The sequence below is a fragment of the Abramis brama genome, assembly GCF_963993115.1.
Source record: "Abramis brama genome assembly, chromosome: 9".
In the NCBI taxonomy this organism is placed as follows: Eukaryota; Metazoa; Chordata; class Actinopteri; order Cypriniformes; family Leuciscidae; genus Abramis; species Abramis brama.
This window is the reverse complement of record NC_139971.1, coordinates 1,400,324-1,417,190: the sequence shown is the minus strand read 5'-3', so window position 1 is coordinate 1,417,190 and position 16,867 is coordinate 1,400,324. Positions and strand designations below refer to the sequence as shown.

The 16,867-nt window shown below is 39.3% G+C and overlaps 1 protein-coding gene across 1 annotated transcript in view; it reads left to right on the top strand.

The window, feature by feature from the left end:
- Nucleotides 1-16,789, top strand: part of chrnb4 (cholinergic receptor, nicotinic, beta 4 (neuronal)) — a 38,285-nt gene extending 21,496 nt beyond the window's left edge. The window contains exons 3-7 of the mRNA XM_084125176.1: nucleotides 4,228-4,272; nucleotides 4,456-4,565; nucleotides 5,242-5,980; nucleotides 9,634-9,921; nucleotides 15,366-16,789. Coding sequence (XP_083981302.1) covers nucleotides 4,228-4,272; nucleotides 4,456-4,565; nucleotides 5,242-5,980; nucleotides 9,634-9,921; nucleotides 15,366-15,527 — 1,344 coding nt within the window. The 3' untranslated portion in view covers nucleotides 15,528-16,789. The remainder of the gene's footprint in view (nucleotides 1-4,227; nucleotides 4,273-4,455; nucleotides 4,566-5,241; nucleotides 5,981-9,633; nucleotides 9,922-15,365) is intronic.
- Nucleotides 16,790-16,867: the final 78 nt, after the last annotated feature.

Below are 16,867 nucleotides of genomic sequence, written 5' to 3'. Positions count from 1 at the left end.
GGTGAACTAACACTCCCTCACTCCACACATGGACATCTGTGTGTTTCAGTGTGTTTCAGTGTGTTACAGTGTGTTTCAGTGTGTTACAGTGTGTTTCAGTGTTACAGTGTGTTACAGTGTGTTTCAGTGTGTTACAGTGTGTTACAGTTTCAGTGTGTTACAGTGTTACAGTGTGTTACAGTGTGTTTCAGTGTTACAGTGTGTTTCAGTGTGTTACAGTGTGTTACAGTGTGTTTCAGTGTGTTACAGTGTTACAGTGTTACAGTGTGTTACAGTGTGTTTCAGTGTGTTACAGTGTGTTTCAGTGTGTGTCAGTGTGTTTCAGTGTGTTTCAGTGTGTTTCAGTGTTACAGTGTGTTTCAGTGTGTTACAGAGTGTTTCAGAGTGTTACAGTGTGTTGCAGTGTGTTACAGTGTGTTGCAGTGTGTTACAGTGTGTTGCAGTGTGTTACAGTGTGTTTCAGTGTGTTTCAGTGTGTTACAGTGTGTTTGTGTGTTTCAGTGTGTTACAGTGTGTTACAGTGTGTTCAGTGTGTTCAGTGTTACAGTGTGTTTCAGTGTTACAGTGTGTTTCAGTGTGTTACAGTGTGTGTCAGTGTGTTACAGTGTGTGTCAGTGTGTTTCAGTGTTACAGTGTGTTTCAGTGTGTTACAGAGTGTTTCAGAGTGTTACAGTGTGTTTCAGTGTGTTACAGTGGCCCTCATTTATCAAAAGTGCGTACACCAAATTTCCAGCGTACACCTGGCGTACACCCAAAACCACGGTGACTCTGAGATTTATCAATATGGACGTTGGCGTACGGCACGCTCAAATCCTACGCCAGCTCAGGAGGTGGTGTACGCACGTTTTGAGTGCGGGAATGCGCAGAAAAACAATTCCTAACACTACAAAACGCACTGACAAACTAAAAGATATGATATATTATGACCCACTGTAAAAAACAACAACAACATAGTAATTATAAATGTCAGTGTTTATTTTTGTGCAACATGGACTTCAATGTTTAATTTGTGTGACTTTACCAAAGCATTTGAATTGTAGGCATATGTATTCCTTCAGTTGCGAGCCTGTGCGCTTTACCTGACGTTTCAAACCTTGTTTATACTTTCGCCTGGCTCCGCAGCGCGAGTCTCCGCAGACTGCGCGCGCACCTCCCCAAACGGACGAGGCGTTTATACTCGACGCGCTCGCCATTGTACTATTCTTTGAAACGATTGTTAGGCCAGGGTTAGGCTCGGCCGGTATGCACGGACTGGGTTTAGTAATGAAAGGCTTTCAATGACCAAAAAAATAATTCAGACTGACAAAATAATAAAAATGAAATTCTTCTTTTAAATAATAATAATAATAATACAAATAATAATAATAACGACATTCTTCTTCTAAATAACAATAAGCGTCATTTTTAATAAAAATCTAGAAATCAATTTAGTTTCTTTCCACTTCCCTGGTTTCGCTTTCTCTTTCTCAAAGAAGTTTCTCTTCTTTGCCGTCTTCCGTGTGTCCATGGCGTAAAATGAGGGCGTGGGGGGAGCGGAGACTTGAATATATAGGGGCGTGTTATTCTAATGACGATCGTTTTCAGCCGCGGCATTTATCAAGGGCAGGTATTGCGTACACCTGGATTTCAAAGGTACGCACAGCTTCATAAATCAGGCGATGAGAGAAGTGTAAGCATAATCTTACGCCAATATATACGCCCGTTTCTACGCAAGATTGATAAATGAGGGCCAGTGTGTTTCAATGTGTTTCAGTGTGTTTCAGTGTGTTTGTGTGTTACAGTGTGTTTCAGTGTGTTACAGTGTGTTACATTGTTACAGTGTGTTTCAGTGTGTTACAGTGTGTTTCAGTGTGTTTCAGTGTGTTACAGTGTGTTTCAGTGTGTTACAGTGTGTTTCAGTGTGTTTCAGTGTTACAGTGTGTTTCAGTGTGTTACAGAGTGTTTCAGAGTGTTACAGTGTGTTTCAGTGTGTTACAGTGTGTTACAGTGTGTTTCAGTGTGTTACAGTGTGTTTCAGTGTGTTACAGTGTGTTACAGTGTGTTTGTTTCAGTGTGTTACAGTGTGTTTCAGTGTGTTACAGTGTGTTTGTGTGTTTCAGTGTGTTACAGTGTGTTTCAGTGTATTACAGTGTTACAGTGTGTTTCAGTGTGTTTGTGTGTTTCAGTGTGTTACAGTGTGTTACAGTGTGTTTCAGTGTGTTACAGTGTGTTTCAGTGTGTGTGTGTGTGTGTGTGTGTGTGTGTGTGCGTGCGTGTGTGTGTGTGTGTGTGTGTGTGTGTGTGTGTGTGTTACAGTGTGTTTCAGTGTGTTTCAGTGTGTTACAGTGTGTTTCAATGTGTTACAGTGTGTTACAGTGTGTTACATAGTGTTTCAGTGTGTTACAGTGTGTTTCAGTGTGTTTCAGAGTGTTAAGCCCAATTTATACTTCTGCGTCGAACTCACGCCGTAGCTACGTCGTAGGCTGTGTGTAGCGCGCGTACCCTTCGGCGTACCCTGACGTGCACCTCTCCAAAAATGTAACAACGCGTCAAGTCTACGCGGACGCAAGCGCTGTGATTGGTCTGCTAGGACCGCTCCCTCGGGTTTCACATGCTCCCTCTGCGCGCGTGAACGCGGACAACGACGCAGAAGTATAAATGAAAACCAACGCGTTGCCTACAGCGTAGAGGCTCCGGCGTAGGTCCGACGCAGAAGTATAAATCAGCCTTTACAGTGTTACAGTGTGTTTCAGTGTGTTACAGTGTGTTACATTGTTACAGTGTGTTTCAGTGTGTTACAGTGTGTTTCAGTGTGTTTCAGTGTGTTACAGTGTGTTTCAGTGTGTTACAGTGTGTTTCAGTGTGTTACAGTGTGTTACAGTGTGTTTCAGTGTTACAGTGTGTTTCAGTGTGTTACAGAGTGTTTCAGAGTGTTACAGTGTGTTTCAGTGTGTTACAGTGTGTTACAGTGTGTTTCAGTGTGTTACAGTGTGTTTCAGTGTGTTACAGTGTGTTACAGTGTGTTTGTTTCAGTGTGTTACAGTGTGTTTGTGTGTTTCAGTGTGTTACAGTGTGTTTCAGTGTATTACAGTATGTTACAGTGTGTTTCAGTGTGTTTGTGTGTTACAGTGTGTTTCAGTGTGTTTCAGTGTGTTACAGTGTGTTACAGTGTGTTTCAGTGTGTTACAGTGTGTTACAGTGTTACAGTGTGTTTCAGTGTGTGTGTGTGTGTGTGTGTGTTACAGTGTGTGTGTGTGTTACAGTGTGTTTCAGTGTGTTTCAGAGTGTTTCAGTGTGTTTCAGTGTGTTTCAGTGTGTTACAGTGTGTTACAGTGTGTTTCAGAGTGTTACAGTGTGTTTCAGTGTGTTACAGAGTGTTACAGTGTGTTTCAGTGTGTTTCAGTGTGTTACAGTGTGTTTCAGTGTTACAGTGTGTTGCAGTATGTTTCAGAGTGTTACAGTGTTACAGTGTGTTACAGTGTGTTTCAGTGTGTTACAGAGTGTTTCAGAGTGTTTCGGTGTTACAGTGTGTTTCAGAGTGTTTCAGAGTCAACTGTTAATCAGTCGTGAGCTCATACAGACACAGATACTGATACTTTCATTCACGAAACATTTGAGGTCTGGCAAATAAAGAACATTTCTTTGAGCACACCAGTAATATTGAATATGTCCTGATGAAATATCTAATTGTGTTTACAGTAGACTTATTTTAGCATCAATGATGTGGTATCATAGTTTTGGTTTTTAATATTGCCTGTTTTCACTTTAATTTGAGTTATTTTTAGTAAATTTTGTTGTGTTTATTAGTTTTGTTATTAAACGTGTCTATAGTTTTTATTAATTGTTATTTATTAGTTTTAGAAGTTTAACAGTGTTTTTTTATACTATTGTAGTTTTTATTAATATTTTTTTATACATTTTTATTTTAATATTCTCTAAAATACAAAAAAAAATCGTTTTTAACAATTTGTATTTCAGTTTTCATTTTAGTTATTTTAGTACATCAGGTTAAACTCAATTAAAATATATTAATTAATTATGATAAATTAAGTTTTTATATTTTATTTTATTTCAAGTAACAGTTTTAGTTAACTATAACTATCACAACCCATTAGTTGCAATCCAGGTTTAAATGTACGGTAATGATTTTGATCAAATAATGATTATGTCTAAAGACATTTCTGTGTCACTTCAAAATCACTGCATCTTCACTCTCAAAAGTCCTCTTTCTGCTTTCTTTGCTTTCAGAATGAAAGGGAGCAGATCATGACGACGAACGTCTGGCTCACTCAGGTCAGTGTCGATCATTCCTCAGGTCTCGTGAGCTCAGTGTCCTTCAGCCGGTCCCGGATCCGTCCTCTGTGTTCACTCACGTCCGCTCGGCACACTCATAACACACTGTGTAATTATGGCTAGTCTGAGCCAGGGAAAGCTCATATATGAAGTAATAAGACTTATTATCAATGTAATGTGCAGAACTGGAATGATTACCGTCTGTCGTGGGACCCGGCTGAGTACGAGGGAATCGACAAGCTCCGGATCCCGTCAAGACACATCTGGCTCCCGGATATCGTTCTGTACAACAAGTGAGTGAACGCCTGAAGGTTATCAATCAGAGAAAGATCCTTACTGTCACTTTACATCCGTTTACTGCGTCCTTGCTGAATAAAAGTATTATTATTATTATGCCCGTTCACTGAATCGTTCTGCAATCATGAGACATTTATCCATATATAGGTCCTTTTTGACACAAAGTGTTCTTTAAAATTGAGCCAAGAGTTCTATATAGAACGTTTTCCCTAAGAGTGTATATAATGCTCTAGAACATTAAACATGATTCATTATCAAATGAATCGCATGTGTTGTTTGATGTTCACTGTCATGTATGAAAGGCACAATATGTCAGTTTTCGCCACTAGATGTCTGATGTTTTTGATCAAATAAATGCAGAAGAGACTTACTTGTTGATTATTCCAAACGTTTGACCGCAAGAGTATATGTATTTTAATATATGTAATAATAAATTGTTATTTTATATATAAATAATGATTTTGTTTTAAATATATAGCCTACATGCATATGTATACAACATTATTATACACAGCACACACACATATATTTTGTAAACACAAACTTTTATTTTGGATGCAATTAATCGCGATTAATCATTGCGCAGCACTAATTTCAATATATGTAATAATAATTGCAAGTAGAATGCCCGTTCAGTAGTAACACATGTAATGTGTTGTGTGTGTTCCCCAGTGCTGACGGCACGTACGAGGTGACGGTCTTCACCAACGCAATCGTCCTGTTTAACGGCAGCATCGCATGGCTCCCCCCCGCCATATACAAGAGCGCCTGTAAGATCGAGGTCAAGCACTTTCCCTTCGACCAGCAGAACTGCACTCTGAAGTTCCGGTCCTGGACGTACGATCACACTGAGATCGACCTGGTCCTGAAGACCGCGGTGGCCAGTATGGACGACTTCACTCCCAGTGGAGAGTGGGATATTCTGGCTCTGCCGGGCCGGAGGACGGTCAGCGATCTGGACCCGACCTACGTGGACCTGACCTACGACTTCATCATCAAGCGCAAGCCTCTGTTCTACACGATTAACCTGATCATCCCGTGCGTGCTCATCACCTCGCTGGCCATCCTGGTGTTTTACCTTCCCTCGGACTGTGGAGAAAAGATGACGCTGTGCATCTCAGTTCTGCTGGCGCTCACCGTATTCCTCCTGCTGATCTCCAAGATCGTGCCGCCCACTTCACTAGACGTTCCTTTGATTGGGAAGTACCTGATGTTCACCATGGTGCTGGTCACGTTCTCCATCATCACGAGTGTGTGTGTGTTGAACGTGCACCATCGTTCCCCGAGCACACACAGCATGCCGGCGTGGGTCAAGCTGGTGTTCCTGGTCCGGCTCCCGGCGCTGCTGTTCATGCAGAGACCCCGAGGGAACTCGACTCGTGGGAACCGGCGTCTGCCTGACCACACCCTGGTAAAAACAGAAATATGCTAAATATACTTGCAGGCAGACTAATTCTGTATACTTCAAGATATGATGCCTATCACTGTATTCATATATAAGCTCCTTCAGTATTATCAACAGCTATCGTGTTTCTCAGGAACTAATTACCCTCCTCTATACTAGCGGCCAGACTAATTCAGTATACTTCAAGTGTGTTAATCAGGGTTTGAAAATAACAGCCGCCAAATGCGGGTAAAAATCAACAGTGGCGGCTAACGCTGTCAAATCACGAGCCAATTTGGCGTGTTACTTATTATATTTACTCACTTTTCTGGGGAAGTTCGTGTAAGCCAAATCTGCGCAGATTTAGCACAAATACTCGTGAGTCATCATGATATATTAAATACAGCAAATTGTGCAGAATCTGCTCAGATCTGGCTTACTTGAACACACACGTCACTACACAACAAATAACGGCGAATAACATTGAAGCAATAGCGAAAATTTATAAAATTTGGTAAACAGAAAAGACATTGTTATTTTCCAACATCCTAAAAAATGTATGTTCTTTGTACTATATTGATCTGTCCACCTAAAACACTTTTTTGGTGATGAGGATGAAAGAAGAAGAGGAAGAGGAGATGCTGGATGACAGGATTTTCTTTGAATAAGAAATGAATGTATGAAATCCAAATTTTATTATATATATATATAAGCTGTGACGTAGTTAATCTGCTTGATTTCTTTATTTTATTTTATTTTTTATTGTTTGGCTAGTAGAGGTTCTGAATGGCCGGTAACTTAAGAATTTAGAAGCCAAATTGGCCAGTGAGTGAAAAAGTTAATTTCAAACCCTGGTGTTAATGATTAGTTAAATTTAAGTGTGCTATTTTGGAACAACTAATTTTGTACTAAGTATATTCTAGTTGTAATTAAATTGTAGTAAAGCATAACTTTAAGTGTATTTAGTGTACTTTTTTGTGCTAAATTGGAACAATTCAAGTATACTTAGTATACTTTAAGTAAAAGCCTGTGTAGGGACCAGTGGCGGACTGGGACAATAATTCAGGCCGGGAATTTGACTCCACTGCCAGGCCACCTCTGCTGCTGCAGTCACCACCACCCTATTCATGTAATCTACTGGACTGATAAACTTGTAGGCTAACCCTATTAATGTACCAGGTAGACTACCAGATGCAATATAAATGAATAAAAAAATAACCCTTAAAAACTCACTAGGAATACACCATTTATACTACCAAACCAATGACAAATAGAAAATTGGCTTTTTAAAAGAGATAATAAGAGACACATTCACATGTTGAAATATTTACATTTTATGTATTTTCAGTGCTCAAAAGGGGTGGGCGATATGGCAAAAATATAATATCACAATTTTTTTCAGAAAAATCACGATTCACGATTTTATCACGATTCTTTTTTTAATGTTGGTTTTACTATTTTGTGACTGAGCATTACAGCCAAACTAATGTCCATATTTTAAAAACAAAGCCTTAGGTAACAAAATATAAAATAAAAAAGAATAGCAGACAGGGGCGAAGATATTTTTTTGTCATTTTCTTTGTTATTAAATATTAAGATCAAAGATACACATTACTCATACACAACTTAATATACAAATTAAATAAACATTTGCTTTATGTTTTCAGCTACAGTAGGTGTATTTAACAGTAGCATTGAAGAAAATAATTAAAATAACAAAAATAACAAATATGAAAATAAAACAAAACATAGACTTCACTGTATAAATTATACATTGATACTTATTAAAGCTACTATTAAAAATTATCAGTCAGGAGCAGTGAGTGATTTTCTCTTTGCATTTTGTTGTTTTTTAACATTAAAGGGATAGTTCTCCTAAAAATGCTATTTGTCATAAGTTACTCTCTCAAGTTGTTTTAAACTCGAATAAGTTTCTTTCTTTTGTTGAAAATAAAAGTTATTTGGAAGAATGTGGGTAACCAAACAGTTGATGTACCCCAGTGACTTCCATAGTATATTTTTCTCCTATGGAAGTCAATGGGGACCAGCTACTGTTTGGATAGCCACATTCTTCAAAATATTAATATTAGAAAAATATTAGAAAATATTAAAAGGAAATTAATACAGGTTTGGAATAACATTAGAGTGCGTAAATAATGAGAGAATTTTTATTTTGGGGTGAACTATCCCTTTAAGGAGAAGCGGCATCGTGTTTACTATTACTACTGTCTCTTTAAGAGTTGCGCGCGACGCGTCTATTATACACGCATTTGACAAGCAGATTTTCTCTAAATTTTCTCAAGTTTGCGTTCACTTTAGACATAACCGACTTTGTTTATGTAAACCTTGTGTGTATTTGACAGTATTAGCACAATAAGACTCAAAGGATAACTTTGTCCAGTATCCAGGCGCTGGTAGACAGGCTTTTAGTGCATGTGAACTTCACATGTACGCGCTGAGAAACGCACACGTTAGAACAGCGCATCAGCACGCGAATTAAATGTTTAACCGACAAGGCATTAAAGCACATGCAAATTATGAACTTTTGTAAACTGCAGTGTCCCGTTCCGCAGCGTGTACGTCGCGTTGTTCAGGATGTTGGGACAGAGGCGCCAGAACAGCAACTGATAGAATGCACCACGATTCTACGATATTTCTTCAAAAGCAGATCATGGAGACATTTTAATCGTCCACGATCAAAAATCGTCATATCGCACACCCCAATGCCAAATTATTATAAATATAATGTAAATGTAATCTTGACCGACCTGTTCCCTTACTGGCGAACATGGCTGGGATTTTGCAGCAGCTTGCTGCGTCTGCATTCGTAGTTGCACACCAGCCTATCACATGCCAGGCTGATGGTCTGCACAGCGGCAGCCGGCAGGCCAGAACGACCGTCAGGCCACCGGGAAATGTCCCGGTGCTCCCGATGGCCAGTCCGCCCCTGGTAGGGACTAATTACATGCTTGATTAGTGATATTAAAGTGTACTTTATTTGAGTTACAAGTACATTACAAATTCATTACGAGTGTCTTCGAAACATTCAAGCAATATACCATAAGTGTATTATATTTGAGTAAAAAGTACATGCTCAGTAATACCTCTGACTTACTCCAAACACTACAAATTGCACTTTGTCTTCAATAACAAATGCACATTAATAAACAAATAATACTTAGCTGTACTTTGTACAATATACTATCGTATACTATAATGTATTCTGATATATACTTTCAATGCATTGTTACAATGATCATTTCCAGCACACAGTTAAAAATATACCTAAGATATGCAAATAAATACACTTTTTAAAAAATAAACAGAATTTTCACTTCAAGTGTATTTTTCTCAAATATATTTTTAGAAAATATGCTAAAGTAAAATTATGTTAAAGTGTGTTAAAAGTTGTATTGTGGAAATATGTAAAAGCATGATGCTAATATACTATTCTAGCTTGATATCATGAATACATGAACTAACTGTTCCGCATTTGTCATCGAAAGCATATGACATCATATAGATATATTTTCAAGATGGAAGAATGTGGTTTTATAGATACTAGAAACGTGACTTTCAAACGAAAGATTGGTAACAAACAGCACACCCATTTGCGACCCAATGTACTATTGAAAAAGGGAGTTATTTCAAATACAGTAAAGTATACTTTTTTTCTCCAGGGCAGGTCTCTGTTGGGTCTCAGATGCGTAGCTCCTGGTAAATCCAGCATGTCCTCGTCTGCGTCTGCGCTGCTGGCTTCGACTCTCTCGTCACCGGGACACTTTTACAACAAGGGCCCTCAAACGCACTACAGCTCCGGCTCTCGGAGAGGAGACCCACGGGCCTGTGGCTCACAGGACCTGAGAGGGAACAGGCCGGCTGCAGACTGGGGATCTGAGGTTCAGGAGGCTGTCGATGGCGTTCGCTACGTGGCCGATCACATGATGGGAAATGATGATGATCAAAGCGTGAGTGACTTTATCTTCCCAGATACATTATTGTTTAAAGAAAGTCTCTTCTGCTCACCAAGGCTGCATTTATTTGATCAAATGTAAATCAGCTGTTTTCTATGTGAGTATATAGTAAATTATATAGAATTTATAGTAAATAGTAAATATATAGTCCAGTCTTCAGTGTCACATCCTTCAGAAATCATTCTAATATGATGATTTGATGCTCAAGAAACATTTATGATTATTATCAATGTTGAGAACTATGGAAGCTTGTTTCCGCCACAGAATGAAAAAATTAAAAAGGTAATTACGACTTTTTTTCTCGAAATTGTGAGTTATAAAGTTAGAATTGCGTGATATAAAGGCGCAATTGCGAGTTATAAAGGTAGAATTGTGTGATATAAAGGCGCAATTGTGAGTTACAAAGTTAGAATTGCGTGATATAAAGGCGCAATTGTGAGTTACAAAGTTAGAATTGCGTGATATAAAGGCGCAATTGTGAGTTACAAAGTTAGAATTGCGTGATATAAAGTTGCAATTGTGAGTTACAAAGTTAGAATTGCGTGATATAAAGTTGCAATTGCGAGTTACAAAGTTAGAATTGCGTGATATAAAGGTGCAATTGTGAGTTACAAAGTTAGAATTGCGTGATATAAAGTTGCAATTGTGAGTTATAAAGTTAGAATTGCGTGATATAAAGGCGCAATTGTGAGTTACAAAGTTAGAGTTGCGTGATATAAAGGTGCAATTGTGAGTTACAAAGTTAGAGTTGCGTGATATAAAGGGGCAATTGTGAGTTATAAAGTCAGAATTGCGTGATATAAAGGCGCCATTGCGAGTTATAACGTTAGAATTGCGTGATATAAAGGTGCAATTGTGAGTTACAAAGTTAGAATTGCGTGATATAAAGGCGCAATTGCGAGTTATAAAGTTAGAATTGCGTGATATAAAGGTGCAATTGCGAGTTACAAAGTTAGAATTGCGTGATATAAAGGCGCAATTGCGAGTTACAAAGTTAGAATTGCGTGATATAAAGGCGCAATTGCGAGTTACAAAGTTAGAGTTGCGTGATATAAAGGCGCAATTGTGAGTTATAAAGTCAGAATTGCGTGATATAAAGGCGCCATTGCGAGTTATAACGTTAGAATTGCGTGATATAAAGGTGCAATTGTGAGTTACAAAGTTAGAATTGCGTGATATAAAGGCGCAATTGCGAGTTATAAAGTTAGAATTGCGTGATATAAAGGTGCAATTGCGAGTTACAAAGTTAGAATTGCGTGATATAAAGGCGCAATTGTGAGTTATAAAGTTAGAATTGCGTGATATAAAGGCGCAATTGCGAGTTATAAAGGTAGAATTGTGTGATATAAAGGCGCAATTGTGAGTTACAAAGTTAGAATTGCGTGATATAAAGGTGCAATTGTGAGTTACAAAGTTAGAATTGCGTGATATAAAGGTGCAATTGCGAGTTACAAAGTTAGAATTGCGTGATATAAAGGCGCAATTGCGAGTTACAAAGTTAGAATTGCGTGATATAAAGGTGCAATTGTGAGTTATAAAGTTAGAATTGCGTGATATAAAGGCGCAATTGTGAAGTTATAAAGTTAGAATTGCGTGATATAAAGGCGCAATTGCGAGTTATAAAGTTAGAATTGCGTGATATAAAGGTGCAATTGTGAGTTACAAAGTTAGAATTGCGTGATATAAAGGCGCAATTGCGAGTTACAAAGTTAGAATTGCGTGATATAAAGGTGCAATTGCGAGTTATAAAGTCAGAATTGCGTAATATAAAGGTGCAATTGTGAGTTACAAAGTTAGAATTGCGTGATATAAAGGCGCAATTGTGAAGTTATAAAGTCAGAATTGCGTGATATAAAGGTGCAATTGTGAGTTACAAAGTTAGAATTGCGTGATATAAAGGCGCAATTGCGAGTTACAAAGTTAGAATTGCGTGATATAAAGGTGCAATTGTGAGTTACAAAGTTAGAATTGCGTGATATAAAGGTGCAATTGCGAGTTATAAAGTTAGAATTGCGTGATATAAAGGTGTAATTGCGAGTTATAAAGTTAGAATTGCGTGATATAAAGGTGCAATTGTGAGTTACAAAGTTAGAATTGCGTGATATAAAGGTGCAATTGCGAGTTATGAAGTTAGAATTGCGTGATATAAAGGTGCAATTGTGAGTTACGAAGTCAGAATTGCGTGATATAAAGGCGCAATTGCGAGTTACAAAGTCAGAATTGCATGATATAAAGGTGCAATTGCGAGTTACAAAGTCAGAATAGCGTGATATAAAGGCGCAATTGTGAGTTACGAAGTCAGAATTGCGTAATATAAAGGTGCAATTGTGAGTTACGAAGTTAGAATTGCGTGATATAAAGGCGCAATTGTGAAGTTATAAAGTCAGAATTGCGTGATATAAAGGTGCAATTGTGAGTTATAAAGTTAGAATTGCGTGATATAAAGGCGCAATTGCGAGTTACAAAGTTAGAATTGCGTGATATAAAGGCGCAATTGCGAGTTACAAAGTTAGAATTGCGTGATATAAAGGTGCAATTGTGAGTTACAAAGTTAGAATTGCGTGATATAAAGGTGCAATTGCGAGTTATAAAGTTAGAATTGCGTGATATAAAGGTGTAATTGCGAGTTATAAAGTTAGAATTGCGTGATATAAAGGTGCAATTGCGAGTTATAAAGTTAGAATTGCGTGATATAAAGGTGCAATTGTGAGTTACGAAGTCAGAATTGCGTGATATAAAGGCGCAATTGCGAGTTACAAAGTCAGAATTGCATGATATAAAGTCGCAATTGTGAGTTACAAAGTTAGAATTGCGTGATATAAAGGTGCAATTGCGAGTTATAAAGTTAGAATTGCGTGATATAAAGGTGTAATTGCGAGTTATAAAGTTAGAATTGCGTGATATAAAGGTGCAATTGCGAGTTATAAAGTTAGAATTGCGTGATATAAAGGTGCAATTGTGAGTTACGAAGTCAGAATTGCGTGATATAAAGGCGCAATTGCGAGTTACAAAGTCAGAATTGCATGATATAAAGGTGCAATTGCGAGTTACAAAGTCAGAATTGCGTGATATAAAGGCGCAATTGTGAGTTACGAAGTCAGAATTGCGTGATATAAAGGCGCAATTGCGAGTTATAAAGTTAGAATTGCGTTGTAACGAGTTCAAATAATAAGGAAGGAAGAGGACAGGGTCGGCTTAACTGAGACTCGTGTTTTATTCTCTTTTTCCACAATCAAAACAAAAGTCACGCGTTACAGCGCATCAAAATACTCAGTCCAACACAATAAATGATACTGCTCTCCAGAGCATTCACACACACAAGTCCTCAGTTCATCTCTCTCTCTCTTGGTCTCGTTTCCCGGTGGCTTTATCTCTCCATGTCTCTCCATGCCAATTACTGAAACAAGACACAGGTGTTTGTCATATACACTTGACCCACTTACAAGCCGCTTGTCTCCCGGCTCTCTCTCCTGTCACAGACCTCTCTAAACCACGCCCCCCTCGCCACATCCCCCTTTGGATACTTTGGATACAGGCTATAAGGGGATCTGCCAGTACCCTTTCGTTAAATCCAGTGTCAAATAAAACTCAGCGGTGCCTAGCTGATCAAGCAATTCATCAACCCGCGGCATTGGATATGCGTTGAATTTCGACACAGCATTTACTTTGCGATAATCCACGCAGAATTGGACAGAGCCGTCCGTTTTAGGCACTAAAACTATCGGGCTCGCCCAATCACTGTCGGATTCTTCTACTACCCCCATATCGAGCATCGCCTCTAGTTCGGTCTGAACCGCCTTTTTCTTGTGTTCAGGTAAGCGATACGGCTGGATACTGCGCACCACCATGCCCGACTCGGTCTCAGTATGGTGCTGAATGAGATTCGTTCGACCGGGTAGCGGCGGGAACATGTCGGCAAACTCTGCCTGCAACCTGAATATGATCTCCTCCAGGGGCCAGAGATTGAACCTTGGTGCTCACTTCTGGCCCGACATTCTCCACTAACTGTCGTCGCCAGCATCGCCGACTCCGCCTCTCTCCATTTTTTAAGGAGGTTGAGGTGATAAATTTGACATGCTCCGCTCCTATCCAACCGAACTACCTCATAATTATGAATACCTCATAATACCTCTCCAATTCGCTGAGGGTTCTTGCCACTTCGCAAGTAATTTAGAACTCGAAGTTGGAAGCAATACAAGGACTTACATTTTTAATGTGCGATTAAATCGTTCCACCAGGCCGTCAGTTTGTGGTTGATAGACGAATAGGCGAATTGATTTAATTCCCAATAATTCGTAAAGTTTGCGTAATGTATGTGACATAAACGCCGTGCCCTGATCAGTGAGGATCTCTTTCGGGGTCTATACTCGGGAGATTAAACGAACACTCTTGGCAGTCTTCTGCGGAGCGCCACTGCCTCGGGGTATCATGTTGCATAGTCCACTATCACTAATGCAAAGCGATGCCCACGTGCCGATCATTCTAATGGCCCGATGAGGTCCATCCCAATTCTTTTGAAGGGGTCCTGCATTAGAGGAAGAGATCGCAAAGGCGCTTTTGGGGAGGCCGGGCGGATTTACCAGATGACACTCATGCCATGCCGCGCACGACCTGCGCACGCTCTCGTGAATGCCCGGCCAAAATAATCGGGTCATGAGACGATTTAGTGTCGTTGCTTGTCCTTAATGTCCAGCCATGGAATAACAATGAGCCGCCTGGGAAAGCATTTCCCGACAGCTTTTTGGCACTAATAACTGGGTTGTATTTTGTTTGGTCTGAGTGTCTTTGAAAATAGCAAAATATGGATAGGAAAGCGGACAAGCAGAATGGAGAGGTTGACCGTCGATAGAACGGACCTGTTCAATAAAAAAAATGTACGACTAATCCTGATATTGTTCCAGGGGAAAATCATCGCGCTCAGAGAGGATCAGCCTCTCAGTTGTTCTCTGTTCCCCTGGTTCAACTCTCGGAGGTCCCGGTTCAGCCTCTCCCACCTGCACAGACGACCCCTTTTCCTGCTTTTTCTTCCCACAATAGACATCCGCACATAAATATCCCAGTAATTCAGTAAAAGCAGGCCAATTTGTTCCCAAAATTAGCGGATGTCAGAGGTGCGGGTTAACTGCCACCTCTACACTGTGCTTTTGTTGCCATCTTTTCAGTGGAAACACAATTAGCAAACAGAGGTTACATTCATGCTTTAGCCAAAGCACATCGATCGTGTCCTTAAATCAATGCTGGAGGAGTGAGAGAGAGAGAGAGAGAGAGAGAGAGAGAGAGAGAGAGAGAGAGAGAGAGAGAGAGAGAGAGAGAGATATGCTTGTTCAATAGCAGTTGCTCAGCACTTGTTGACACTCGCATTCTCATTCTCCCTTGTTCTGTTTCCTCGTCGCTCATTAGTGGTCATTAACTGTATTAATGAGGTTTTCTCTGTCTAGGTCATCGAGGACTGGAAGTATGTGGCCATGGTGGTGGATCGCTTGTTTCTGTGGATCTTCGTGATCGTGTGTGTGGTGGGAACTCTGGGTCTGTTCCTCCAGCCGCTCTTCCAGAACCAGGGCGTTCCCATCCAGGAGAACCCCAAACGGGACGGCATATGAGGAACTCACACTCTCTGTGACACAACTCTGAGACTTTATTCTGACTGAGTGTCTGAGAGTGAACTGATTTCCACTATTGTAATCTGTAGAGTGTTTTCCTCAGATCGGGAATCATCTGACCCAGAAGACGACAGTATTGAAGCTCAGATGCACTAGTGGCACTAAATGGAATTGCAGAAATTATGATTGTTTTCATACAGGTTTCACTCCCCTTGTCTGCCATTGGTCAGATAAAGCAGTTAACCCCACCCACCGACTCACACTACTGGTTGAGCCATTGTTGGTCACTTTTTTTCACTTTCAAGGAAATAAGCCTACAAATGGCCCATTTAGTCTCTGCATATTAAAATGGGATAAGATTATTTTGATGTGAACAGAAATTAAACACTTTTAATGATCCTAAATGTGTTTACACTGAAACAAATGGGTGTTTTGGTGATTTACTTTACTAAGAAATTACTAGTTAATTTCACAAATAATTACAAAGAAACGGCAAGCAAGACATTGAATTAAATTGGCTTTTTTTAAGTAGACTGAAATCGTATTTTCCAATAGTCTTAATAGTCTTTAATTTACAATTTTGAAAAATCATTTTACAGTGTTGCACCTTGTAACTCCTTCTGTTCTATCAGGGCTCCTTTAGGCTTGAAATTAATTGTAGAAGTAACAAAACACCTGAATCTCATCAATAAGACCATATATTCACTGGGTTTATGAGACAAGTGGTGTGTATTAAACAACCACACACACACACACACACACACACACACACACACACACAGACAGACACACACACACACACACACACACACACACACACACACACACAGGTTCTGAGAATGTTTTTTGGGGGCAGGTTTACATACAATGTTTTCTCTTTCTGGGATCTCTTCTTGTTTTCAGAGTTAAGACTGTGCTTTGTTTTTTCTTTCCACTTTTTGTGCATCTACAGACTTTTCATTTACTGTAATACCACACATTTTGTCTTATGGACCGAGTTATTCTTTATTTATAATGAGATGAAGGATGTGCACTGTTTGAATTTTGTTGTGTCCATAATGCATGCTGTTAATGATGAGATTCATGTGTTCTGTCAGATTTATTTGTGGAATGTAACTTGTGCAATCCATTATAAACTGAAAAGAAGCCTGTGGAAACGGTAAAACTTGCATCTGATACAAGTGTTCTTTATAGAAAAACAAGACTGTCCATGTCCATTATGGGAAAGTCTTATTTAAATAAAACTAAAATCTTATATAGGCTATGTGTGTATGCTTTAGTTGGAAAGGAAGGAAGACCTACTCACCATCATTTAATTTCCGATGTCAGCGGGAGTGTGT